The 27,923-nt window shown below is 50.3% G+C and overlaps 1 protein-coding gene across 2 annotated transcripts in view; it reads left to right on the top strand.

Annotated features, from left to right (window-relative positions):
• DYM (dymeclin) overlaps nt 1-6,438 on the top strand; it is a 403,514-nt gene extending 397,076 nt beyond the window's left edge. For both annotated transcript variants that reach the window (XM_036822924.1, XM_036822925.1), the window contains exon 17: nt 4,062-6,438. In XM_036822924.1, the coding sequence (XP_036678819.1) occupies nt 4,062-4,211 (150 nt within the window). In that variant the 3' untranslated portion in view covers nt 4,212-6,438. The remainder of the gene's footprint in view (nt 1-4,061) is intronic.
• Nucleotides 6,439-27,923: the final 21,485 nt, after the last annotated feature.

Here is a 27,923-nt window from a genome sequence, read left to right as displayed (position 1 = left end):
ACGTTACCCATAATCTCAGAATTAATTAAGTTTTTACGGAGAACTTCTATAGAAATAATCATTGATCAGCTTGAAAAACTTCATAATGAAATACATGTCTGCTGTTGTCAGGTAAAGTTTATACTTTTTTATACTATTTTTTATGTACTGTTTTATATTATATATGGATATTCTTGCCACTCTGGATATTACCCTACATTGAGATTTTGTTTACGACACTTACTCCAGAGTGAGATGGATTATTGTTTTGACTTAAACTCGAGCCAAGACTAAAAACGAGGCATTTTCAGCTCCATTTTTACCAGGTGGTGGGAAGGGTAACCATGGGGGTTCCAGGTGCTTCTCCTGGTGGCCTTTTCCTAGATCTGCCTGTGTGTGATCTAAAGGCAGTCTTTGATTCATTACTCTTCCTAACTGGAAAGTCATCAGAATTTCCCCAAAACCATGAGGGCGGGTAGACTTAGTGCCAGCACATGAACATAGTGCCACCCCACTGAGCTGGTTTTGCCTGAGTTTCTTTAATTCAGTTGGAGGGAATTCTTAGGAAAGCAGCTTGCTCGCTTTACTTCCCATCCCACCCTCCCTGGAGGTACAGAAAGCAGTCTCGGGTAAGTTGCCTCACACCCTTTCCTAAGGCCTGCCTTCGTAGGAACACCCCTAAATATGTCACTCGTTGGAGAAAAGGTTTCACATCTTTTAGTCATTTTTATCACTGTCAGCAAGAAGCGCACCTTATTGGTGACATTACCGCTTAGAAATGTAGGAGGTTATTATTCCAGCTGAAAGAGGCAATGCGGGGGCCTCTGGCCTTTTCAAACCACCACCTCTGCTCCCCCAGCCCCTCACTTTTCTCCAAGACAGCGTGAGAAGTTTTCTCAAGTTGAGGCCATTCCAAGAACTAGGACTTGCATCCTCATTATTAGGAGGTAAAGTTCTTTTCTTCTTCACACACAGTCCCCCATACTTTCTTGATTCTTGACATCATTGTGGGTTCGGTCATTTCTCTCAGGACCAGTAGTGTGTGTGCTGCATTCTGTCCGTACAGTGAAAGGGCACAGGACTAACCCCGCAGGGCCCCGTGGAGCCTTGGAGAATTGGATTTTAGGACAAAGCACTAGGGTGGCTATGACTGTGGTATCTCTTTTCAAACTGACCTTCCCACCCAGTCAGACCCAGGCTTCCATCTTGACTCCAGCCCACAGGCTGTGTGACCTAGAACCAGCCGCTTAGCTGCTCCAGGCCCCGCTTCACCTTCCATTCGTGGGGTTGGCCACGTGGGCCTCAGCAGGACACCGTGGTGACTGACCACGACGCGAGTGGGGAGCCTCCAGACCGACCTGCTGCTCAGGGAGTGCTCGGTTGGTGGCAGCTGCTTGCTGCACCCTACTGCTACAAATGCAGATTTTTCATGGAAAAGAAGATCATTGTGTTGCTACCTATAAGACACCTGATTCCATGACAGAGGCCTATTGCCGCCTCCAGGAACCCTGTCCCCACACCTGAGAACCCCATGCCAGGCCGGAAGCAGCACAGAACGTGTGAGGAGGCTCATCAAGGACGCCCCAGGCCCCCAGAGACCACCCAGCTGCTGAGCGGCTATGGTGCACCCAGAGAATGGGGGGGATTCGGCCCGGGGTGGGAGGGATTCAAGGAGACTGGGGACCTAACTGAACTCCAGTCAGATCAGTACGTGCTGGAAGTAGTGTCATATCCCTGAGCTGATCGCACTTTGTCAGCCAGACTGACCCCACGAGCGCAGTGGGAGAAGTTGTCCTCTGCACTGTAATCAGTATGGCCCTCAGCACACACGGAGACTTTCAGCCTTGCACTGATGATACTAAAGAACTGACTTGAAACACTGGTGGTCTGAAAAGGCTTGGGTTTGCATTAAACCTGAGTAGTTTTGCAAAGTATGGGGTAAAAAGTGTATGAGGGAGGATATAGGGGTAGGTAGTGCTGGAGTCTGGGCCACTTATAAGACCCATTTGTGTATATTCTGTATTTACTGATGCCCTGGGAGCTGTGGAATAGAATTGGTTTTCGTTGAAGCCATAACAGATGGGGGCTGTGCCGTCTGTGGTATGCTGAAGTAACACCCATGACCAGAGGACCCTGCTTTGCACGAATTCCTATACACTTTTTTAAGATTTAACTCAAAACTCACCTTGCCACAAAGCATTTCCTGCTTAACGCCGCCCCTCTGTCATCATTCTGGAACTCTGAGGATCCAGCACTTAGATGTTTAGTCTTAATCACTGCAAATGTTGTCTTAAAAATCTCTAACTCTGGGTGTGTGTGTAGCTCCCCTACTCCCTCCACCCCCTTTTCTCTTTAAAATCTTTTAAATCCACCCAACTAGTGTCATTTTAGTTCAGGCCCATTTGCCCTTCACCTGGACCAGGCCCTGTCCCTGCCGGGTGCCCTCCAGTTCTCCACTCTGTGATCGGCATGGTCCCTGCACAGAGCCACTCTCATCTAGCCCCCTTCTGAGACCCTTCAGAGGCTTCCGGGACCTTCACGTGGAGGCCAGGATTCTTCATGTGGCGGCCTCCTCCCCTCTGGGCCCCGCTCACCAGGGCTTACTCTCCCTCCGCCCCTCCTCTTCCCTCCAGCATAAAGCGCCTCATGCCTTCCCTCCGTGCTGTTCCCTCAGAAAGAACACGCTTCCCTCTTCATCTGGCTGCCCCTCCCCGCCCCCAGGCCTCGAGCCCCTAGTCCTTCCCTTCCTCCTCCTCTGTTGTCATTGTTTTGTTGCTGCTGCTGCTTGTTTGTCCCTCTGCTCCACGAGAAGGCGCCTTCTGTGAGGACAGGGACTGTGTCCCCAGGCCCCGGTGCACACACGGCCTGGTGCAGAGAAGCAGACGCTCAACCAGTATGGTAATCAGTGAATGACTCACGTAAGAGGGATTGAACAAGATAATATACCTAAAGTATTCATCATTGTGCCTCGGACATCGTTGGTCCTTATACGGTTGATTGCTTCATTGATTCATTCATCAAATCGTTTATTAAGTGTGTGGCCACCCTTTAAGGGGACACAGCGGCAAACACGATGGGCATAGAAATCTCTGCCCTCGTGGGCCACGCGTTCTGTGTGTGTGTTTCCCCTCTTGTCCCTTTCAGCCCTCTCCCGCGCCCTTCCGCCGTACCCCTCGTCTTAGGACACTGTTGCCCCCTTCTCCCCGCCCCACCTGGGACACAGGTCACCAAACTGCAGCCACTCCTGTCAGAATCACCTTCGCCCCGGAGGCGGCCCGGGGACTTTTAGTAGATTCCAGCAGCTCCTCAGGCTGCTGAAGGGGGAATCACTTCCTCTGCTCTGGCTGGAATAAATAGGTCAGGAGTAAAATTAGAAAATCAAAAGCCCGAATCCTGGTGAAACGCTGCAGTGGAAGTGCTACTTACAGGACCTCGAAACTGCACGTGTTCTCACTTATCAGCCGGGACTGCAGAGAGCGGCCCGGTCGCCCGGAAGCCTTTGTAGAGCCAGGAATCACCTCCACAGCCCCCCCCTGCCCCGCCACAAAGCCGGAGCATCCCCACCACCCCCTCCCCCAGGAGGAGGAAGAGGGGGCTTGAGCTGTTCAGGGCCCTGACCGAGGCCCACCGTGGGCGCCGCCTGCCCGCACAGTCAAGGCTGAGGAACTGTGAAGGAAAGTCTTCACCTCCACGGTGACGCAGCCCTGAGAGGGAAGCGTCTCAAGGAGGCCCAGCCATCCGTATCCCAGTGGTGCAGTCTTTGTTGAACGCTGTCTGGACCTGGGCGGGGCCTGTTTCCCCGCCTGATGTTTCTCAGCCCGCCTGGTCCCGTCCAGGTCCCTGCTCCTCTCAGCACACTGACGTCCCTGACCAGGGCTGGTGGGGTTGTGCCCTTCCTACGGGTGATCCACGTGTCCTCCAGAGTCATCTGGAAGCTGGATCTGTGGCCCCGGGGCTCACAGGCCCTCCGACCAGTCAGGGAAGGTGGGCTCCCTGCACCGTGCACACACGCCGCGTATAGTAAACTACTGCTGCTTTCACCTGGGGCTGAGATTGATTACATCATCCTGTTTTCGTTGCAGAAATTTCCAGAACTGAAATTCAAATATGTGGAAGAGGAGCAGCCCGAGGAGTTTTTTATCCCCTATGTCTGGTCCCTGGTGTACAACTCAGCGGTAGGCCTGTACTGGAACCCGCAGGACATCCAGCTGTTCACTATGGATTCCGACTGAGGACGGGACGCCGTCCCCCACCCTGACCCCCTCCAGCCAGGCAACCTTCTAGTTATTTTCTTTCTGGGGAACAGAGGAGGACAGACTCCCTGGTGCGCCTTCTATTAAGGAGATTCACACAGGCGTGTTTCCCTTGCACACCTGGGTTTGGAGAATTGGTGCCAGTTGGCAGTAGATCACGCAGTTTAGATTATAGTGCGAAAAAGGGGAGGGGAGTTACACAACAATAATAACTGTAAAAACCTGCTATTTCACATGCAATTTTATTTCTAAACCAAAAATCTAGAGCTTTTCCAGGAACCTGATGCCTTAGGCATATAACTTTACCAGTACATACTTCTTTTTCTTTGCTTTTCTTTCTTTTTTTTTTTTTTTTCCCCCTGCATGTTCAGGATTTTTGTTTTGGTCGTGTGTGTGTGTGTGTTTCAGCATTGAGAAGTATCAACCTGAAAAGATGACGAGACAGGAATTAATAAGGAAATGAAGCCGTGTATGCATGCAGTTGCCTTTCAGAAGGCCCGTGATATAAGCCTGGGCGGTTGGATATAAGCCTTTAGGTCCCTGGCATCTTTCCCTCAAAGAAAGAAGTGGCTCCTTCTCATGAAGCCCAGATTAGCTTTTTTGTGGATTTGGCCTCTGAGCTGTAGCTGAATTAAATTGGAGTCTAGCACAAATTAAGTTAATCTACTCTGTATTAATCATTGGGAAAAGAAAAGCTTCATTTTGAAAGCAATCTTTTTTCTTCAACCAGACTAATAGGAGAAAAAGGAGACCAATTTGATTAATACAGTATTCCACATGAGAGTAAACACATGTTTTTCTCTCCACTTCTGACTTTGTTTAAACTCTTTGGGGCCTGTGTGATCGCAGTTGTCTCCCTGAGCTTCTCTGAGGGAAATAGCCGCTGGGGTCGCCCTGAGCAGAGCAGTGGGCACTGAGGACAGAGGGGACAGGCCTTTCGAGTCACGCTCTAGGTCCATGGCCACCCCTTCACGGTCTAGTTTCACTCTCAAAGACACAAAAAGTACTTGCTTTTCTGCATAGGAAGCACATAATCCCAGGTGAGACCGAGCACCCGTTTCAGCCTGCCGTTGCCTAATCTGTATCAGAGGCAGCTTCTCTCCCCTGTCCCTGTGTCCCGGACCTGGAGGCTGGAGTCATTTTGGTTCATCACCGTCTTCTGAGGGTCTGGGAGGAGCCATCTTCTGTCACACCGAGCTCTGGAAAAGGCTGAAAACATGACCTGTCAGTGCACGTCCGTGTGGTTTCCACTCATGACAAGCCGGGCTGCTGCATCCTCTCAGCAGCACCTGAGGTCGGCCAGGCGGTCTCACTTCCATCAGGACAGGGGCTGAGACCAGAGCTCCCTGCGGCTGACCGCCTGAGGAAGGGCCATCACTGGCGGGCGGACCCAGGAGGCGCGTGCGGCCTGCCCGCTGCTTCCTCGGCCTCAGGCCTCTGACGTGTCTCCACGAGTGGCTGGGGACTCTGGTACTTCACTGAAGGTCGCATGGACGGGGCCTCAGACCCGCAGATGAGTCGTGTGAAGCGCTTCTGCTTAGTCTGGCTCCTGGGGAGAGGCAGTTTGAAGGTGGAAGGAGGAATCCTGCAGTCAGAAAGGGGAAATGATTGGATTATCATTTCAGGTAGCAATTATTTTTATTTCCTATATGGGAACGTGATATATAGCTTTAATTTGTTTCCAAAGCACTTGGATCTGCTTTCCTTCATTTAAACCAAAACACAATTTTTAAAGGGTCACGTGGAGCAGCTGAGCCCCTGGTAAGACCCCAGAACTAACCTAGGAGGCTGAGGACTGGGAAGTGCCATGGGGCAGTCACTGGGCTGCAGGACTGTCAGTTCTTGTGACAGGAGGAGATATGGTCCCCCAGAACTCGGTCATAGAGCGCGAACTACCAAGGAAGCCTTGATCGAGGGAGTCCTGCAGTCTCTTCCCCAGGCCACCTGGCTCACCAGGTGCCCCCAAAGCCCCGTTCTCTGGCAGTGTCCTCTCCCTCCCTCCCCGCCACTTTTAATTAACCACACAGTAGAAGTGCTCACTGGCCTAAAAGCTCAGCTAGGGCTACAGCCTTGGAGGAAGTGTGTGAGTACACACTCCCAGACACCACTGCATCACTGCTTCCACTCTGCAAATCCACCAGGAGTCTCCTCTTTATTTTTGTGGAAGATTTATGACATGACAATAAATTTAAATGATAAACTTGAATTATGCTTGCATTAATTTGCTTAGAAATTGTTTAGCTTTCCACAAAGTAAAAATGTGTAGAATGAGGCAATACAGGACCATCATGTGTTTGAATGTAAATTAACATCTGATTTTACCCAAGATACAGAGCTGTTACTGCAACGTGTCATCTCTTCAACAAAGGGTTCCATCATAATATTTATTTTTAAAAGAATGTGCCCCTTTCAGTAGCACCTTTCCTATCAAGAGTTCAAGGCACTGTGCAAAAAAGCTTCAGAATTATAACTCTGGTCCCCACATCACCCACTGAGGCTGGTGTCATAGGATCTGTAAACAACAGCCTTGCAAGGTTGGCATCACAGGATGGCCACCATTCAACAGTGCAGATGGAAGCAAGGCTGTGGAGCAGCTCAAGGACAAAGACAAAGAAAGGAAAGAAAGGGGCTTCCCTGGTGGCGCAGTGGTTGAGAATCTGCCTGCCAATGCAGGGGACACGGGTTCGAGCCCTGGTCTGAGAGGATCCCACATGCCACGGAGCGACTGGGCCCGTGAGCCACAATTGCTGAGCCTGCGCGTCTGGAGCCTGTGTTCCACAACAAGAAGAGGCTGCGATAGTGAGAGGCCCACGCACCGCAATGAAGAGTGGCCCCCGCTCGCCGCAACTAGAGAAAGCCCCTCACACAGAAACGAAGACCCAACACAGCCATAAATAAATAAATAAATAAATAAATAAATAAATAAATAAATAAATAAATAAATAAATAAATAAATAAATAAATAAATAAATAAATAAATAAATAAATAAATAAATAAATAAATAAATAAATAAATAAATAAATAAATAAATAAATAAATAAATAAATAAATAAATAAAAAAAACAAAAACATTAAAAAAAGAAGGTCCCCGAAGCACAGAAAGTACACTGCACACACAGTCTTCTCCTTCGGAAGGAAATCGCAGGAACTGTAGAAGAAGACAGAGAGAGGAAAGAACATAGGACCAGTGTCAATCAGAGCACTCAGCAGTTTCCTCCAGCTTGTTTAGGGTACCCCCAAGTGGAACGTTTAGTGGGGGGTGCTTTTAGGTCCTAAATTTCTTAATATATCATTCTTTAGGCAACATACTGTCCTGTAGGTTCTGTGGAGCCAGGGTTTTGCATTAGACATTATAGCTCTCTGCATAACAGTTACTGCTTTCCAGAGCCATAAATTAGAGTTGTGGTACTTTCTGATACTTTATAAGGTTGAGTTTGCAAGGTCAACCCTTTGGTCTCTTAATGTCCTCCTAAGCACTATGCCTGCAGTTTCAGTAGCTGCCATTTGATATTAGGGGCTGATCCTTGGGCATACTGACACCAAATTCAGGGCTATTCCAGTGTCCTACGTCGCTTCCAGGAGTCAAGGAGCTTCTAGTCTCTGACAAAGAGCCATGCTTCCTATGAATATGACACAGCTGAGGAATGGATTATAGCACAAGCCACAGCAAATAATGCATTTTTATTTTTTAAGAATTCAAAGCATAAAATTTAATCTCATTAGGGTACGTCCATTTGGGATCTCCCACCCAAAGCCAGGGAGATTCATCAGGAACTCCCCACCAGCTTGGTCAGGTCATGTATGGCAACCCCTACCCTCCTGACTTCACAAGGCTATCAAAAGTGCCAGCTACTCAGACACAGCCTCTGGAAGTAGCAGAAGCTCCCCTCCAGAAGGAAAGCCGTCTCATATGACTAACCAGGTAATGCTTCACCATTCTGTTGGCTCTGGGCTGACTGCAACAAAATTTTAAAATATTTTCGGCCAGATTTCCAAGTTCCCCTTAGTTGGAGGGTTGGTTTGGATTACCTGGTGCGCCATTACTATCAGCAGACTATCTTTCATGGATACTGTGACCCAGCTTCTAAATCACCTCAGTCACCGAATGTGGATTGAGGTGAAACCAGATTACTAGTGCCCCCAGTGCTTAGCAAATGTATGTTCTCTCTGGAGAACACGAACTGTTACGGACTGAATGTATCCTCCAAATTTCACATATTGAGCCCTAATCCCCAGTGTGATGGTATGAGTAGGTAGAGCCTTTGGGAAGTAATTAGGTTTAGATGAGGTCATGATGGTGGAGCCCCATGATGAGATTAGTGCCCTTATAAGAAGAGACATGAGAGAGATCTTTCTCTCCAACATGTGGAGACACAGCAAAGAGACCACTGTTTATAAGCCAGGAAGAAAGCCCTCACCAGGAATGTAACCAACCAGCACCTTAATCTTGGACTTTAAAGCCTTTTCATACTTTTCAGGACTGAGAAATCAATGTCTCTTGTTTAAGCCACCCAGTCTATGGTATTTTGTTATAACAGCCCAAGCTGACTTAAGACAGGAGCATAACCCAAGGCCTCAAATTATTTCTGTTACAATCAAATATCCAGGTATATGAGAAGACCAAATAATATAAATTACATGAATTAAAACCAGAGGAAAAAAAGAAACCCACAATCTCTCCAGATGTCTCACAGAATTTGAAACACCTATGCTTTCTGTGTTAAAAAAAAAGAAGGGCGTGCCCAAGAATTTCAGAGAATTAGAAACAATAAAAGGGACCAAATGGAAATTCTAGAACTGAAAAATATAACAAAAATTCAGAATAATTCAGTGGATGGGCTCAAGAAGAGGTGAAAAGTCTAAGTTATAGAAAGTCAAGTTACAGAAAATTTAAACAACACAATTAGAAAACTTGCAATTCTATAACTTGAGTAAGGTGAAAAGTCAGAGCAAAACCAGAATCAAAAAGATAGGGCTTCATCTTACCACTGAAGGACAGGAGATGTGATGAAAGTTGGAAAACAGTAATTTTGTGGAGAGAGCCTGTGTTCCATGCTTTATGAAAGTAAATTGTAGAAAATTAATGTGACAAGATGATTCTATTTTGATGAATAAAATCATTGAAAAGCTAAAAAAAAAAAAAAAAAAGATAGGGCTTCCCTGGTGGTGCAGTGGTTAAGAATCCACCTGCCAATGCAGGGGACATGGGTTTGAGCCCAGGTCTGGGAAGATCCCACATGCCGCAGAGCAACTAAGCCCATGCACCACAACTACTGAGCCTGCGCTCTAGAGCCCGTGAGCCACAACTACTGAGCCCATGAGCCACAATTACTGAGCCCGCGTGCCACAACTACTGAAGCCTGCATGCCTAGAGCCCGTGGTCTGCAACAAGAGAAGCCCCCACTCGCCGCAACTAGAGAAAGCCCACGTGCAGCAACAAAGACCCATTGCAACCAAAAATAAATAAATTTTTAAAAGATAGCAAATAGAGGGTTAAGAGACACGAAGGATACAGTGAGGATATCAAAAGCGTAAAAGAATGGGATAGTTAAATAAATATTGACTGAGAACTTTTCCAAAACTCATGAAAGATACCAAACCATAAATTCAAGAAGCCCCAACAAATCGCAAATGGGATAAATAAAACACAATCCACACCTAGACACATCACAGTAAAACTGTTGAAAACCAAAGAAAAGGAAAAATTTTAAAGCTACTGAGGGGTGAGGCGTGGGTAGGAGAGGGATTACCATCAAAGGAGCAACAATTAAACTGACAGCTAACTTCTCAGCAGAAACAGCCTTTGAAGTGCTGAAAGAAAATGACTGCCAACCTAGAATTTTCTAATTGGGGAAAATATCCTGCAAGGATGCAGAAGAAATAAAGACATTTTTACACAAACAGCTGGAAGAATTCATCAGCACACATACCCTAAAGGAAGATTAAAAGTATTCTAAAGGCAGAAGGAAAATGATCCCAAATGTAAGGACAGAGCTTCAGGAAAGATTGAACAGCAATGAAAATGAGAAATGTACAGGTCAACATAAATACTAACTACATAAAAATAATTATGTCTTGTGAAGTTTATTAATCGAAATGTGTTCAAGTAAAGGTATATAGGTGGGGAGGGCTTTAATAGGGTTTAAGTGTTCTAAGCCCCTTGCATCATCCAAGAAGAGAGTTTTTAAAAATCCAATTTAATGTTAGACTTTGATAAGTCTAGGATGTATATTGTAATAAATATTAGTTAAAAGGTGTATAACTTTCAAGCCAATGAGAGAATATGGAATAATTCAATGAACAGGTTTAAGAGCTGCAAAAGGAGGGAAGAAAAAAAGAATAGGTGGTACAAATAGAAAGCAGGTTGTAAGATATACATGATAAATCCATTATTACATTAAATGTAAATGGGCTAACTAACACTCAAGTGTTGACAAAGATTGTCAGGCTTGATTTAAAAAGAACTACCATAGTAGTTATAAGATCTAGGGATGTGATGTACAGAATGATAAATATAATTTAATACTGCTGTAAGTTATACATGAACATTGTTAAAAGAATACATCCTAAGAGTTCTCATCACAAGGAAAAACTTTTTTTTTCTATTTCTTTAATTTTGTATCTATATGAGATGATGGGTGATCACTAAACTTACTGTGGTCATCATTTCATGATATATGTAAGTCAAATCATTATTCTGTACACTTCAAACTTGTACAGTGCTGTATGTCAATTACATCTCAATAAAACTAGAGGAAAAGAATTTGACAGTAAAAAATGAAAATAAAAACAACTATATGCTGTTTACAAGAGACACTTTTAAAACATACAAATTTTGAGGACTTCCCTGGTGACGCAGTGGTTAAGAGTCTGCCTGCCAATGCAAGGGACACCGGTTTGAACCGTGGTCCGGGAAGATCCCACATGCTGTGGAGCAACTCAGCCTGTGCGCCCAGCTACTGAGCCTGCGCTCTAGAGCCTGCAAGCCACAACTACTGAGCCAACGTGCCACAACTACTGAAGCCCACATGCCTAGAGCCCGTACCCCACAACAAGAGAAGCCACCACAATGAGAAGCCTGCGCAGCACAACAAAGAGTAGCCCCTGCTCGCTGCAACTAGAGAAAGCCTGCGTGCAGCAACGAAGACCCAATGCAGCCAAAAATAAATAATAAAATAAAATAAATTTTTAATGAAATCTATAAAAAATTTAATTAATAAAAAATACAAATTTTGAAATTTTGAAAGAAAAGAATGGAGAAATATACACCCAGCAAACAGCAACTATAGGAAACTGGTATAGATATATTAATATTACAGCAAACTTTAAGGCAAAAACTTTATTAGAAATAAAAACAGTCAATTCAATTACCAGAAAGAGGTAATAATTCTAAATTTTATGCACTTAGTGATACAATCTCAAAATTAAAAGTTGATAGAACTAGGAAGTTTTGGCAAATATGCAATCATAGTGAGATTTTAACACATCTATTTCAGTAATAGTAAAAACAAGCATACAAAAATCAAGTTATAGAAAACTTAAACAATGCAGTTAGAAAACTTGGCCAAATAGATACATGTAGAACACGACACTCAACAGCTTCCTTTTCAAACACAAATGGCACATGTGCCAAAATTTGTGTGCTGAGTATAAAACAAGTCTCAACAAACTTCAAGAGAGTTAATTCCAATGAAATATGTTCTTTGACCACAATGCAGTTAAGGTGGAAATCAATTACAAAAAGATAATGTAATAATCCTCATATATTTGGAAGTTAAATAGATTTCTAAATAACCCATCTGTCAAAGAAGAAATCATAAAGATAATTTGAATTATTTCAAACTGAATAATGAAAATACTACATATTGAAACTTAGGGAGAAGAAAAATTGTGAGTTGCAACTGAAACTATGCTTATAAATTTATACCTTTAACTGCATATGTTTGAATAGAAGAAAGGCTGAAAATCAATTATCTGAGCAACCACCTAGAAATTAAATTTTTAAAAAAAGCAAATGAAACCCATAAATAAAAACCAAAATATAGAACACAAATATACGATAAAGGGAATCAAGAAAGTGAAAAGTTGGTTCTTTAAAAGGATTGACAACCCTGTAACAAGACTGATCAAGAAGGAAGGAGAACGGGTGGGAGAGTGGGAGAGGGACAGAGGAATAGCCGGTATCAGAAGTGAGAATGGACGAACTCATTCAGATTAGGCAGACGTTAAAAATATTTAAGAGGATGTTATAGATACTAATAAATTCTAAATCTAGATGAAGTGATGTTTCAGGAGTGTATACATATGTCATAACTAATCAAATTGTGCACTTTACATATATGCAGTTTTTGTATGTCAATTATGCCTCAATAAAGCTTTGGATTAAATGAACAAATTTCTGTTTTTAAAAAAATAGCTTTCTAAAACTGACATCAGAAGGTCTTGAAAATTGGAATCATCCTATATCTATTGCCTAAATTGAATACATAATTTAAAATCTCCTCACAAGGAAATCGACAGGCCCAGATGGCTTCACTAGTGAATTCAACCAAACATCTAAGAAAGAAAGAATGCCAATCTTACACAAACCCCTCCAGAAAATAGAAAACCACCAAACTGATTTTATGAGACCAGCATAAACTTAGATGTCAAAAATCTGACAGGAACAGTATAAGAAACTAAAATTGCAGGCCAGTCTTTCTCATTATTGTAGATGCGAAAGGTCTAAACAAAACATTAGCAAATAGAAACTAGCAATATATAAAAGATTAAATTGGACTTATCATTCAAAAATCAATGAGTCATTCACATTACCAGAAGAAAGAAAGAAAAAAGTAAATGATAATAGGTGTGGACAAAATTTTTTGATAGAATTCAAAAATCATTGGGTGATGTGTTTAAGCAAACTAGAAAAATAAGGAAATGTCCATTTGATAAAGATATCTACAAAAAATCTACAGCAAACACATCATACTTAAAATATCAAAAACTTTCCTCCTAAGATTGGGAGCAAGAAAATGATGTCCATTAACACCTCTATTCAAAATGGTACTAGGTAATGATACACATGCCAAAGTACTAGGGGAAAGTATACTGATGTCTGCAACTACTTTGAAATGCATCACAAAAAGGGGAAAAGAATGGATTGATGGATGAATAGAAGGATGGAGAGATGTGTGATAAAACTAGTTTGGTAAGCTTCGTAAAATCTAGAATGGTAGACTCTAGATGGTGGGTATACAGGTGTCCACTGTACAATGCTTTCAATTTCACTGTGTATTGGGGGGAAATAGTACCTGAGGTCTTAGCCTAGTGTTTTTTTTTAAAAAAGAAAAAAGGTAAGATTGGATTAGACGGAAAGAAAAACTGTCATCATGTGCAGATGACATGATTACTTTAGATAATCTAAAAGAATCTACCAATAAACTAGCAGAATGAGCAAGGTTTCTGGATGCCAGGTCATATACAAAAATCACTTGTATTTCTATAAGCCAGCAACAATTAGAAAATGAAAATTTTTAAGTTTACCATTTACAGTAGCATTTTAAAAATCCATTAAGTTCCCAGAGATCAATCTAAAAAAAAAAAAAAAAAAGTGAAATTAAAGCCCTAAGTAAGTGGAAGCGTATTAGATTCATGGGCTGGAAGGCTCAACATTGCTACTGCAGCTGCAAAGGGAGTAAAGGAGGGTTCCACCTGCTGGTCTCTACCTTCCCTTATCCAACATCCGCATACCGTCTCGTTTCCCCACAAAGAGCACCACACACGCTCCTCAAAGAAGATAAGCCCAAAGTCACCCTGTCCCTGCCCCCAGCTCAGTGTCTGGCCGTAGCCCTCCTTCCTAAGCACGGGAGGAAGCAGCTTGGCCTAATACTTTCCCACTGCCTAACAGGGGACACTGGTTTTTCAGCCACAATGAGTGGATTCTTAACCATCTACCACCCAACCACCTCCTCAAGCTCAATGGCACATTTTAGGTGATGTTATTTGCAGCAATCATGTAGTCTACGCGAGCTAATTTAGGCAGAAAAGGATTTATTTCTGGGTATTAGGTAGCTACCAAATTCCGGGCTGGGCTGGGGAACTAAGCTTACATGCTACACAGCCAGCAGAAATGGCCAGTTGCTCCCCAGGATTGAGAGGCAGCTTGGCTGCGGCCTCACGCAGCACTCAGCACCCATCCACGCAGCTAAGAGACCAGCCACTAAACTCTGCCCACAGCTGCCCAAGAGGAACCAAGCCCAAATGCCCATGCACCTGCCACCACCCGATGCTCACTCCCACTTTCCAAGTCTCAGCCGGAGCGCTTCGGGAAAGCTGGGTGCATGCAGAGCCCCAGCTGCAGGGGAGCCTAGAAAGTGAAGCATTTTTGCTCTCCAGCCTCTGTCAGGAAAGCCCGGTCCACAGGGGTGGGAGTGTGCTGCATGAGCCACACCGTGGCATCTGTCACTTTACCTCACGCTGTTGTTTAGTCTTAAGTGAGATAATACTTAAAGCATGGAGAATGTAAATTCTCTAAGTCAGGGGTTTATGTCTGATTTCTGTGTGTCTGTACCCCACACAGAACAGTACCTGACCTCAAGGAATATTTGTTGAATATGCCAGCATTTAGCACAGTTTCTAGAACATGGTAAGCACTCAGTAAGTAAGAGCTAGGGGACTTCCCTGGTGGCGCAGTGGTTAAGAATCCGCCTGCCAGTGCTAGGGGACATGGGTTCGATCCCTGGTCCGGGAAGATCCCACATGCCGCGGAGCAACTAAGCCCGTGCGCCACAGCTACTGAGCCTGCGCTCTAGAGCCCGTGAGCCACAACTACTGAAGCCCACGTGCCATAATTACTGAAGCCCACACGCCTAGAGCCCGTGCTCTGCAACAAGAGAAGCCACCACAATGAGAAGCCCGTGCACCACAAGGAAGAGTAGCCCCCGCTGGCGGCAACTAGAGAAAGCCCGCATGAAGCAACGAAGACCCAACTTGGCCAAAAATTAATTAATTTTTTTAAAAAGTCAAGGAAACAGAACAAATGCTAAAAATTATAGTTTAGGGGGAAAAAAATAATAGCCAGTATAATTTCACATAATAGGAAGTCCCAGAGAGGGCTAATGCAGCACCCAATGCCATCTTAAGGACCCAAACTCTGCCCATCTGTAGCTTTGACACCCTCTGACTGGCTCAGCTCATAGTCACAAGAGGGCTGCAGCAGTTCCTGATGTTGCATCAAGGCATGATCTCATCTAGGGCACAGCTTGGGAGTGGGGTTCCTCTCCCCGAGGTCCCCTCACATTTCCATGCTCAGGACTGCTTCCCACACCCATTCCTAAAGCATCATTGGCAAGGAGAGAGTTCCACCATCACGGCAAACGAATCAGGATCTGGAACCTGGATGGATCAGCTGTATGAAGGAGAGAGAATACCAGAATGTAAATCAGGCTCTTTTAGGAAGAAGGAAGAGGAAGGCAAGGGTGGACAGTTACCCAGCAGTGTAGGCTGTGATCAGGGGCAGAGGGGAAAGGCAGAGAACCCCCCTCCGGAAGTCTCCTGTGTCCCAGCTCTCGGATCCTACAGTTGGATGAGGCTGCCCGAGAGCCAGGGGACAGTTCCCAGGGCAAGGGCTTGTGGAAGGCCAGGAGGTGTGCAGGGTGGATGAACACATAGCCACTTCCTCACCAGGGCTCCCACACACAGGCTACGCGGACGAATGGCGGTTCCTCCATCCCCCAGAGTCGGCTTAATAGGAAACAGGGTTTGGTGGGGAACAAACAATTTATGACAACCGAGCCCTCAAACTGGAAACATCTGTCCTCACCACAGCACAACCCCTCCAGCCCAGCCCAGCCTGACTCCTGAGGGGGCCCAACCCGGCCAGGCTGGGGAACTCAAGAACCTTCTGAGGATTCACGTAGAGGAGCCCCCAGCCTGGGAGAGGTCTCCAGGCTCCAGACTTGAACCCCAGAGCCTCACAGTCTCCCAACCTCATCATGCAGACCTCGGCACTGCCCACACCCCAAGCCATGGGGGGATTCAGAGCCAGTGGCCCCAAAGGAGCCCTGGCTTTACTTTATTAACCCCCTGGGGCCCAGGGCTGGGCAGGGAGATGTTCTAGCTTCAATCCCACTGCCTCCACCCACACCCTCTCCCTGGACCCCCTTCCTCTCCTGGTCTCCCTGTCTCCCTTTAAGGCCAGGCTCAAAGTTGTCTTTGCCAGGCAGCCCCGCCCAGTGGCTAGACGACACCCATCCCCCGTGCCCACGGAGTCCCTGTCGGGGCCCCTTACTATGAAGCTCTTCAGGGCTGCACTCTAGGAGCACCCCGTCGCCCTGCTGGCATCTGTAAGGCCCCCAGTGAGCATCTGGGGCAGGATTGGTGACTAAACACACCTGGGACCAAGGGGGCATGGCAGGAGGCTGGGGCCCACGGGCTCCAAAAGGCGAAGTTGACTGCAACACACACGGCCCCACCTCAGGGCCACTATTTCTGGGGCAGAGACCAGTGCAGTCCCCCCGGCTCCACTTGAAAACACCTGGCTTCAGAGCAGCTGGTCTGGCTACCTGGTGGGCATCTGTGCAGCCTGTTTGTCCAGTCTGTAACGAGGATGACAAGCCTGCCGAGGGTGGGGCTGCAAGAACACTAGGGATGAGAGGCCTGGGCAGTGGGAGCTCAGCGGGTGGCCCCGGGCAGGCTGCCAGCCATGTTGGTTGGGAACTGAATTCACCTGGATGACAGCCCCATAGGAAGAGTTTCCCCAAGTTTGTGTTGAAGAGATGGGGTGGGGAGGGAGGAGCACCTAAGCCCCTGAATGCTCTGCCCAGAGCCTGGCACAGTGGGCCTTGGGGGGACCGTGGGTAGGGGTGGAGGGAGCAGAAGTAGCTCTGAACGTGGCCAGGGCAGAGCATATGTCCTGGCTGCCTCTGCGGAGGCCTCACCCCACTGGCCCCGTTTGAATCCAGCCTCCTCCAGGAAGTCACCCTGGACTAGACCAACCTGTATCCCTCCCTTCCTGGGCTCCCATAGCTCCACCACAGCCCTGCCACCCCAGGAGGTGTTCCGGGGGGCCGTGCCCCTGCCAGGTGGCAGCTTCCTCCGAGCCTCGGTGAGCCAGCCTCCCCTCTGGGCCACCATAGCCCCCGGTCCCTCCTCAGAGCAGACCTCCTGAGGTTGTCCCCATTATACAGAGGGGAGACTGAGGTACAGGGAATGAGCAGAACCCTTGTTCCTGACTCTGCCTCCCCGTCCGTTCCCCGCCCCTCTTCTGCCCAATGGATTGTGGGGAGAACTGGCCTCAGAGGAGGGGCAGCCCGCTGGGGAGGGGGTTGATGGCAGGGGGCTGTGGAGTGAGGGACGCTGGGTGACTGGGGCTGGAGAAGGCTGAAGGGCCTGCTGTCTACTGGGAAAGTGTTTGTCTGCCAAGGCCGGCCAACCAGCAGGGCTCCGAGTGTGTGGGGCAGGGACACCCTTGGAAGGAGACTCCTGTGTGGGGACGTTTCACCCAGCCCCTGGCTGCACTGGCCCCCGGCCCTCCCAGGACTGGGCCTCAGTAGCCCCTGCACCCTGTCAGCCTGAGGCCCGCGCAAGCGCCCACCCAGGGTGGTACTGGCAGAGCAAGGGGTATCCAGGCGGTGAAAACACCCCCTAGAGCAGCTCACCCTCACCGGAGAGCAGGGGGCCCAGACCCAGCCACGCCCCTCAGTCCAGAAACCAGGAAACCAGACGCGGGCTGAGACGGCCGCTCCAAAACACACGCGTCTTCAAAGCAGGGCTATTTTCCACGTCCTTTGGGCAATTTTAAAACAAGTTTGTAAAACTGGAATCTTAATAGATGACATATTGACATGCATGTAAGCATGTGGGCACATGTGTGTGTGTCTTGCACACGCGTGTCTGGGCACCTTTGGAAGCTACTACGGCCACAGCATCTTGGGAGATGGGTGGGCTGGGGGTGTTTTCTAAAGAACATCTAGGTTCACTTCCACGTTCACTGTGTGTTTCGAAGGAGCTGAGCCTTCAGGAACTGGGGAGAGAGGGTGGCGCTTCAGAGCCAGCAGAGGGGGCTATGGGCAGCCCTGGAGGCCTCCCGTGCAGGGTCGGGGTGTGAAGCACAGCCTGATCTGAAGTCACTGCCGTGCCCCCCAAACCGCCCCTTCTCCTGTCTCGATTTGGAGCCCAGATGTCTTAGTCTGCTCGGGCTGCTTAATAAGCATCACAGACTGGGGGGCTTAAACCACAGACATTTATTTCTCCCAGTTCTGGAAGCTAGAAGAGCAGGATCAGGTGTCGGCCAGGTTGATTTCTCCTGAGGCCTCTCTCCTTGGCTTGGAGATGGCAGCCTTCTCGCTGTGTCCTCACACGGTCTTCCCTCTGTGTGTCTATGTCCTAATCTCTTCCTTTAAGGACACCAGTCTTATTGGATGAGGGCCCACACTAATGACCTCATTTTACCTTAATCACATCTTTTTTTTTTTTTAAACGAGACCAGTCTTTTTTTTTTTTTAATTTTTATTTATTTATTTATTTATGGCTGTGCTGGGTCTTCGTTTCTGTGCGAGGGCTTTCTCAGGTTGTGGCAAGCGGGGGCCACTCCTCATCGCGGTGCGCGGGCCTCTCACTATCGCGGCCTCTCTTGTTGCGGAGCACAGGCTCCAGACGCGCAGGCTCAGTAATTGTGGCTCACGGGCCCAGTTGCTCCGCAGCATGTGGGATCCTCCCAGACCAGGGCTCGAACCCGTGTCCCCTGCACTGGCAGGCAGATTCTCAACCACTGCGCCACCAGGGAAGCCCTTAATCACCTCTTTTAAAGATCCTATCTCCAAATGCAGTCACATTCTAAGGTTAGGGCTTCAGCATATGAACTGGGGCGGAGGTGGGGAAGGGGACACAGTCCAGCCCATAACCCTGGATCCATGAGTTTGCTCCCAGTGTGGTCCCACAAGCAACCCCTTCATTTTCAACTCCATTTCCTTGCTTCCCTCTTCTGTTGGGCACAACAGACAGTTGCCCACACACACACACACAGACACCCAGGGCAGGGCCCCGCCATCCTCTGGCTCTGGCTTGGAAAGCTGGACCCCTCTCTCCCTGGAACCACCCTCAGCCAGTTCCTCATCAGCCTTGCTTCTTCCATCCCTTCCCGCATCCTGTGCGTTGCTGGCTCATTGATTGTTGACCTTGAACTTTCTGCCCGTCCACTGCGGCACTCAGTGAGGGCAGCACCGGACCCCAGGCACGTGCTCAGGGACACTTCCAGCCTTCACTGCCCAGTGCCTCACCCCGCTGCCCACACGCTCAGGCAGGATCAGAGCTGACGAGGGCGAGGGGAGAGAGAATAACTGGAAACAACAGGCTCTGTTTTTACACTTTGGGGGTGAACTGACTTGCAGATGATGAGCAAAAAAATCCATCTGGGCAGTGCACCCTTGAGTGGGCTGATGGGCAGCAAAGGAAAAACTGCAGTTACATTTGGATTCTCCCGAAAGCCATGAGTTGGTTACTGGGGAGCACTGCCACAGCCCACACCCCTTGGTCAAGTCTGCGTATCCTTCCCAGCGCCTCCGCCCTCAGCCCGATTTGCACCATTTCCCACTGCACCCCTAGAGGCCGGCTCCACACCTGTAAACCATGATGCTCAGACAATGCCTGGATAATGACCAGTTGGATAGGACTGGGTGGGGGGCGTCCAGACCAGGCCACAGCGGAGAGGCAGTGGGTGCTCTGGGAAGTAATCTACACGGGAGACATGGATTTGGAGTCCTGTGTGCCAGGACATAAGCAGAAAACTAAGGTGGGTTCCTGGAGAACACCCACATTCAAGGGGTGACTGACAGAGGGAAGCCCATCAGGGGAACTGAGGCCCAGCAACGAGGGAGAAAGCGGAGACCGGGAGGGAGGGAGACGTCAGAAGCCAAGGGTCAGCGTATTTTCTAGAAGGCCTGAATGGTGGCCAAGAGGTGAAGAAAGGCCAGGCAGAAATAAGCCCATTAACTTTATCCACCCAGAGATCCTAGGGGACCTTGGTGATAGGGGTTTCTGTGCAAGGGTGGGAGCAGGAAGAAGATGGCAGCTCTTTCATTTATCTATTGCTGCGTAACAAATAACCCCCAAATTTAGCAGCTTAGAACAACCATTTTATTATGTTCACAGATTCTGTGGGTCAGCAGTTTGGACAGAGCACAGAGGAGAAGGCTTGTTTCTACTCTGTGTGGTCTGAAGCTCAGCGGGTAAGACTCTACAGCTGGGGGACACTCGACAGCTGGGGGCCAAAGTGACCTGGAGGTATCTGCACTCTCATTGGTGGCAAGTGCCAACTGCTGGCTGGGACCTCAGCTGGAGCTGGCAACTAGAATATCTACACGTGGCCGCCCTGTGGCCTGGGCTTCTCACAGCATGGCAGCCTCTGGTAGCTGGGCTTGCACATGGCAGTCAGGGTGCCTCCACAGGCGTCCAGCAAACAAAGCAGAAGTGCATCACCTTTTCAGACCTGAAGTCACACAACATCACTTTGACTTCATTCTACTGGTCACATGACCACCTGGATTGAAGACTGTCAAGATCACAGGGTGGCATGAGGGCTTTTAGGGCTCGCGGGAGCCTCGAGGACAAGGTCACATTTCCTCTGGACCTCAAAGTCTGCATGGGGGACACCATGAGGAAGGGCCCGGCCAACACGAAAGCAAGAGGCAGGTCCTGAGAACGGAAAGTGGCTCCACTCCACCGAGGCCCGGGCTGAAAGGAGGGTGGAGGCCCCAGGCCTGGTCCCTCAGTTAGGGTTGTGATGGTAATTCTGACTTTGGGGAACATGGAGCAGGCTTAGAAAAGGGGTTTCAGAAGAAAGACAATTCGGCTCTTCCATTTTAAACCCATTCCCCCAGTTACTGGAGCCCCAGGCCACAATCACCGTTATTTTGCTGCTGCCATCTTTAAACAGGGCACACATCAGGATACTGATGTGAAATCACTCAACAAAGTATGTGTGTGTCTGTGAGAGAGAGAGAGACACTGGAACCATCACACATTGGCCAGCCATCATATCAACGTCAACGTCTGTGTGTGGGGTGCTTCCTAGGGTTAAGCAGTGCACAACCCATGCAGCCGTACCTGGCTGCCCTGAGTGTAACCTCCTGTATGCTAAAGGAAGCCCTTGAGGCCCAGGCCTGGCCCCCAGCCCGCTAGCCCTGCCTGCAAGAGCTGCTCCCTAAGTTCCCCACCCTGCAGGCTGAGCCAGGTAGGAGCTTCCAGCTTCCAACTCCCCACCCCCGCAGATCACCCAAACTCCCCTCTGGGCCCCCCATCACATCCCCTCCTTGTCTCCTGGTGAGGCTGGTCCCTTGGCTAAGCGGGGAAGGCAGTGCCCTCTGGTCCTGGCCGTGCACCTCTATAGACACAGCAGAGGTGGCCGCGTGGCAGGGCGGCGTTCCCTTGGCTCTGAGACTTTGGCAGGGCCCCGCCCCTCTTACCTGAGTCATGGAATTCTCCAGAGGTGGGCAGGGCTGCTGCCAGGAGCCAGGAGAGGTGAGGTCATGGGTCGTGTCCTGCAGGGTCCCGCCCCTCCCTGGGGCAGGGCAGCTGAGCTCTTGTTTCTGGGAGGTCATTCACCCGACCTGGAGACTCAGACAGGTGGGAGGCTCCCTGTTGGTGCTGCATCTCCTTCTGGGCTTCAAGCCCCCTTCAGCTCTCCAGACCTTCCCACCTGACAGAGAAGCCAGGGGCCTGGGGACCCCCGTGAGAGGATGGGAGAGAATTGTGAGGGTGCTTCAGGCAAGAGGGAGTGTGTGCACCAAGACAGGGGGTGGGGAAAGACTAAGGCTGTCCCCCCGGGGGAGTGGGATGTTGTAGGGGACGCTGGGGTCAGGGTGGAAGGATGGCTGGCGCGCGGCGCTGGACACCGGGGTAGGTGACATCAGCCCTCAAGGGTTCCGAGCCGGGCGTGGCTTAGCAAAGTTCAGGGTTGCCCTACCCAAGGGTCATTTTGGAGGCAGTGCTGAAGGGCTGGAGGCATCCTTGTGAAGGCAGCTCGACCCACGCGCTGATGGCCACAGGGGCGCAGATGGGAAATGGAGGGTGGATGGCAGTGCAGGACACCCAGCTCCCCGGCACCGTGCGCCTCGTATCACATCATCCCTCCTCCCACCTGCCTGAAACAGGCCACAGCTCACGGGGGCAGCTGAGGCGCCAAGATGTAGCCCTAGGTCCAGGGTCGTAGGGGACCCCAGGGGCTTGACCAGGCCCCCCTCCCCAGAGCAGTTCTCCCCTTGCCCGCCATGCTCCCCCTTCTCTGAGAGGTGGTGAGATTCGGCCCCAGGTGACTGGACCGGGAAGATGGGCTGCTTATGGGGCGAGCAGAGACGAAGAGACTGCTTTCAGAGCCATGAGCTTCCGGTGGGGATGACACATCCACCGACATGTGTAGAAACTACTGGAAACACAGGTCTGGAATGGAGAGAGGCCAGGACTGGGGCTTCTGATGCCACCTGCCCAGAAGCAGGAAGGGTGACCCCAGACCAGCTGAGCCCTCAGAAACTTAGGGGGTTTGGAGAGCAGAGCTGCCCAGGGGGAGGTGCCATCCTGGGGGGACTGTGGGTCAGCAGACTTCAGGCCAAACCATAGCAAGTCACCCCAGAGCCCTGGATCTGGAGCTGGGATGATCTACGGCCGTGGACAAAGAGGAGGCACGGGGTTGGGGGGAGAGGGGCTTGCTTCCTCCTCCCCAAGGCACCCCAGCCCTAGGCCTGCACAGGACTCCTCCCTGCCCCAAGCTGCTCAGGGGGCTGGGGAGGGGCTGGGGGTGAGGATTTAGTGCCAGAGCCACCCGGTGGGCTCCCTGGGCGGTGAAATCTGCTGGGTTCTGCCGCTGCTCCTGTCTGCCAGGCCCCCTCGTGGGTCGTGCTGGTCACTCTCGGGTGCAGCCTGGGCACCAGCTCTTTCCCCTCAGCACTTACAGCAAGTGGGGAGGTTGGCTAGGCCAAAGGGGCGGCTTGGTTTGGGGAGGATGCAGGGCAGCTGTCTTAACTCACTTCGGAGCGCACAGGCATATTCCACACACACACACACGTGCGTGCGCGCGCGCACACACCCACACACACAGAGACACACACAGACACAGACACACGCACGCACACACACGCGCACACACACACACACGCGCACACACTCTCACATTCACACCCAGGCACATCACACATGCTTACACACTCTCACACGTGCTCACACACACGTGCGCACCTGCAGCCAAGACACGGGCTTATGTCCTGGGACCAGGGGGCATCCCAGGAGGGCAGGTGGGGGTGACGCTGGCTGGTCACACTTCACAGCCGTGGGCTGCGGCACTGAGAGGGCAGGCTCGGCCAAGGTCACCCAGCCTGTCAGGGTCGGCCAGGGCTAGGTGGCAGACACCCCCAGCGTCTGCCCAGGACTCCCAGCACACTTCCCCTGCTGGCCCCTGGGGCCCCTGCTCGCCTCCCGGCCAGGCTGGGCCCTCCGCAGATGCACGCCTGACACCAGGGGCCAGGGGCCCCTTCACGAGGACCCCAACCCAGGGCTGTCTTCCCCATCTTTCGCCCTGAGCACCAGATCCTGGGCAGACAGGGTCTCCCTCCCATTTGCCCCCCTACACACATGGCCTGAGCTGTGCTCCACCCCTGTGACCTGAGCAGTGAGGAGGAGATGCAGCAGACAGTGGGGCCACAACAGGAATGTCAGCTCCCTCTGCAGCAGACCCCAGACCGAAAGCTCACCCCCAGACCACAGCCCGTCAGCTACCGCTCCGCAGGGCCCGGAGAAGCGCGGGGAGGGCGCTGGCGGAGCCTAGGAACACAGCGAGCACGGCGGTGAGGGTGCAGTTCCTGCTCTGTCATTTGCCATGTCTGTGACCTTTGTGACCCTGGGTAACGAGGTCTCACTCTCTCATCGTGACATGGGTTTAATGAAAGTGCGCACCTCAGAAGGCTGCTGTGGAGGTTAGATGTGATGACGCGTAGAGAGGGCAGTGGAGGCTCAGCAGACAAAACCATTTTTCCAAGGCCCAGGAGATGGTGGCCAGCCCAGAAGCCCCCAGAGCCCTGTCTCCTGGCTGTGCAAGCTGAGCTCAGGTAGGAAGAGCCAAGTCAGGGCCGCAGGGAGGGGGAAACCTCGCTGCCAGAGCCAGCCCAGCCAGCAGGTACCCGGGCCCCCAGCTGTGGATGTGTGCAGGGTTTGAGGGGCGGGGCCTGCCCGGGATGCCCAGAGGCCCAGAGAGAGGCCAACAGAGCACTGCCAGGGAGACACAGAGGATTCCCAGGGGCTACCATCCCCCAACTGCAAAGCCACCCAGAGCTGGGTGGACGGTGGCCCTAGAAACAAAGCGAGAATGTCTGTGTCTGTCACCCTCACCCTGAACGGGGCCATTGGCAGGGGGCGGCCTCTTGACCCATCGAGGCCTGCTGAGGGGGCACCGGGAGTCTAGGGGTGCAGAAGGCCCACCCCTCCTTCAAAGCCCCAGGCCCAGGCCCCTTCGGGGTCCTGTTCAGCGGCTGCCACGGGCCCTGTGCACAGCCGCTTGCCCCCGTCCCCTCTCTTGGCCTTGCTGGTTCACCCCACCTCTCAGACTCCCCACGGGTGAGGGCAAAGCCTCTACCTCGGTTTCCCCAATAGTGTCCGGCGTGTAGCAGTGGCTTCACCCTGGGAGCGCTCCACAGAGGGTGGCCACCGGCACGTGCCTGACGATGGGGATGGGGGTGCAGGCAGGGGAGGGTGGAGACCAGGGTGGGCTCGCACCCAGATTCGCCCTAGGAACGGACAGGCCCTAACTAGGCTTTTTTGTTCAAATTGCCCTAATTCCCATGGGTCTGGCAAAAGGGGAGGAAGGAGGCTTCTATTTCCTGAAACCCTCTGGCCCTCAGGGAGGCATCTTCAGGTGAACCCTCTCCCTCCCGGGCCTCAGTTTTCCCTCCTGCGAGTTGGTACCTGCCTGGCACACCCGAGGCTGTTCCCGTGAGCAGTGAAGTCATTGCTGGGAAGCCACAAGGCTCCTCCAGGACGACGCACCATAAATTCTTCCTCCACCCCATCATCTTCATCAGGGCCTGGGAGCCCAGGTGGGACAGAGGTGCGAGGGCGGGGCACGTGAGTCGTCCCAGAAGAATGGGGCCTCTCCCGGGGACTGGGGAAGTGGGAGAACAGGGTCCCAGCTCCGGAGAGGCCTTCCCCTAGCCCCTCCACCCCCACCCCTGGCCATCTATCAGGCCTCTTGCCCCTCCACCCCTTTCACCCACCTTCCACCTCCCAAACATACACATGCCTCTGTCTGTACACCCAGAGAGAGGAACACTTATTGAGCACATAATGCTGCCCATGGGTGCTAAAGGGCCCGGGGTGGCCCTAAAGGACAGGAGGGGGTCGCCCTGTTGCAGGGGAGTCCTGAGGAAGAACTAGGAGAGAGGGAGGGAGGGAAAGAAGGTAAGAAGCAGTGGGCCCTCTAACTGGAGAGGAAAGGTAGAGGTGGGCTGAGGAAGAGAGTCGGCTGAGATACCCCTGGGCCAGGGATGGGCCTGGAGTCCAAGTCTTCTCTGAGGGCAGAGCTGGCGTGCGTGTACACGTGCGTCCCGCGGCCCTGGGTGCAAGACCAGCAGGTGAGGCGCCATCTCTTGCTCCCCACTGCTCCCTGTCTGGGAGGGGCAAGTCCCATCAGCACTTTCTGAGCTGGTGACCCATAGTCCCCAAATACACCCCCAGATCTTCCCCTGCCAGCCCCTCTTCCATCCTCTGGTCAAAGTCACCCCAGAGCAGGCCAGGCATCCAAGGGCAGTGAGCTGACTGTATTATAACTAGTAAACAAGTTCAGCACGTTGGCAGGGTACAGCTAATATGCAAAAACCAACTTATTGCTATACACTAGCAATGAGCAATTCGAAATGGAATTTAGGGGAAAAAATCCATTTACGATCGCAACCAAAAAAATAAAATACTTAGGAATAAATTTAACAGAAGAAATGCAGGTCTTATCCTCTGAAAACTATCAATACAAAACACTGAAAGAAATTTTAAAAGATTGAAATAAATGGAAAGCATCCCATATTCATGGATTGGAAAGCTTAATAGGCTTAATATTGTTAAGATGACAATATTCCCCGAAATGATCTAGAGAGTCAGTGGAATCCCCATCTCTTAAGGCTCTGAAATGTCTACTTCTGTAAAACGGGAATTTTTTATAATAAGGGGTATCACCTTAGTCATTCCCTCAGAACCACACCAGAAGGCTGCCCACCTTAGGGCAGTAAGTTAGTTGCAGAAGGAAAACCCAGACTCTGGAGCCAGATAGGCCTGAAATAAATCCCAGTGCTGTGTGACCTTGGGCATGTTCCTTAACCTCTCTGAGCCTCTTTTTCACAAGATGGGGGTTGATACCACCTATCTCACCAGGTGGTGAAAAACAAATGAAATCAATGTTTGCAAAGCACCTCACATATGGACCAGCACACACCAGGATTAATTTCCTACACGTTCCTTCTTTCCTCTCTCTATGCTCCTGGGTCAAATGGGTGCACCTGCCTTGGGGTAGGTCCAGGCCTAGGGAAGGCTTGGGACCCAGGGGGATGTATACTCATGGATGTTGCCCAGTGGCACAATATCCTATGGAATAGCTAGGACCCACTGGGGCCTCCCAGAGCCCTCAGGATCCTTGGTTATTGGTTGAAGGGTAAGCACTCCACACACACAAACCCACACAGTGCTGAGCATGTCTAAACTCCTTTAATCCTTATAACAACTCTATGAGGTAGGTAGCATCTTTAATCACAATTCTATAGAGGTGGTAAGTACGATCTTTAATCACAATTTTACAGATAAGAAAACTGAAGCATAGAGAAGTAACTTGTTCAAGGTAGCACAGGCAGACCATGACTGAGCTGGGACTTGAATCCAGACTGTCTGGCTCTGGAGCCGAGGGCCACAGTCCCTCGAGGTCAAGAGGGTAAATGCAGCTGCCTTTAAAATGGCCACAGCTACCACAAACTGAGTAATAAGATCCCCAGGGGGACTTCCCTGGTGGTCCAGTGGGTAAGACTCCACGCTCCCAATGCAGGGGGCCCAGGTTCCATCCCTGGTTGGGGAACTAGATCCCGCATGCCGCAACTAAGAGTCCACATGCCGCAACAAAGATCCCGCGTGCCTCAACTAAAACACGGCGCAGCCAAAATTAATTAATTAATTAATAAAAAAAAAAGACGCCCCCCCCCCCCAGGGTCTTGCCTATACTAAAGCTCAGAAGACACAAACGGTTCATAGAAGGTTCTGGGCCCTCCAGGGTAGATTCTGGGGCCTCTGAGTATGCATTCCACAGGGCCCTCCCCTTTTCCCCAGGCGCGGCCAGACCAGTTCTGTGGCATAGGGCACCTGCCATTCCTATGGATTCCTCCTGTCTGTGTCTTATCAAAGTATGCCAGGGGTCGGTGGGACCCATATCCCCCCCGTACCCCATCTCCATGACTTTTACCACTTTGGGGGCTGTGTGTGCCCCAAGGAAAAGCCGCCTTTGCTAAAATGCCCAAAGGCACCACAAGGGCTGGCGGTGGCACTAGGTGACTTCTGCGCACCTTGATTAGATTCCCTCCTTGATTTGTTTCCCCACATCATCTCTTAGCAACGCTGTGACCTTGGGCGAAACCCCTTAACCTCTGTGAGCCTCAATTTGCTCATCTATAAAACAGAGCTATAATCGACTTTTC

This window comes from Balaenoptera musculus, chromosome 14 (assembly GCF_009873245.2).
Source record: "Balaenoptera musculus isolate JJ_BM4_2016_0621 chromosome 14, mBalMus1.pri.v3, whole genome shotgun sequence".
In the NCBI taxonomy this organism is placed as follows: domain Eukaryota; kingdom Metazoa; phylum Chordata; class Mammalia; order Artiodactyla; family Balaenopteridae; genus Balaenoptera; species Balaenoptera musculus.
This window is presented reverse-complemented; position numbering and strand designations above follow the sequence as displayed.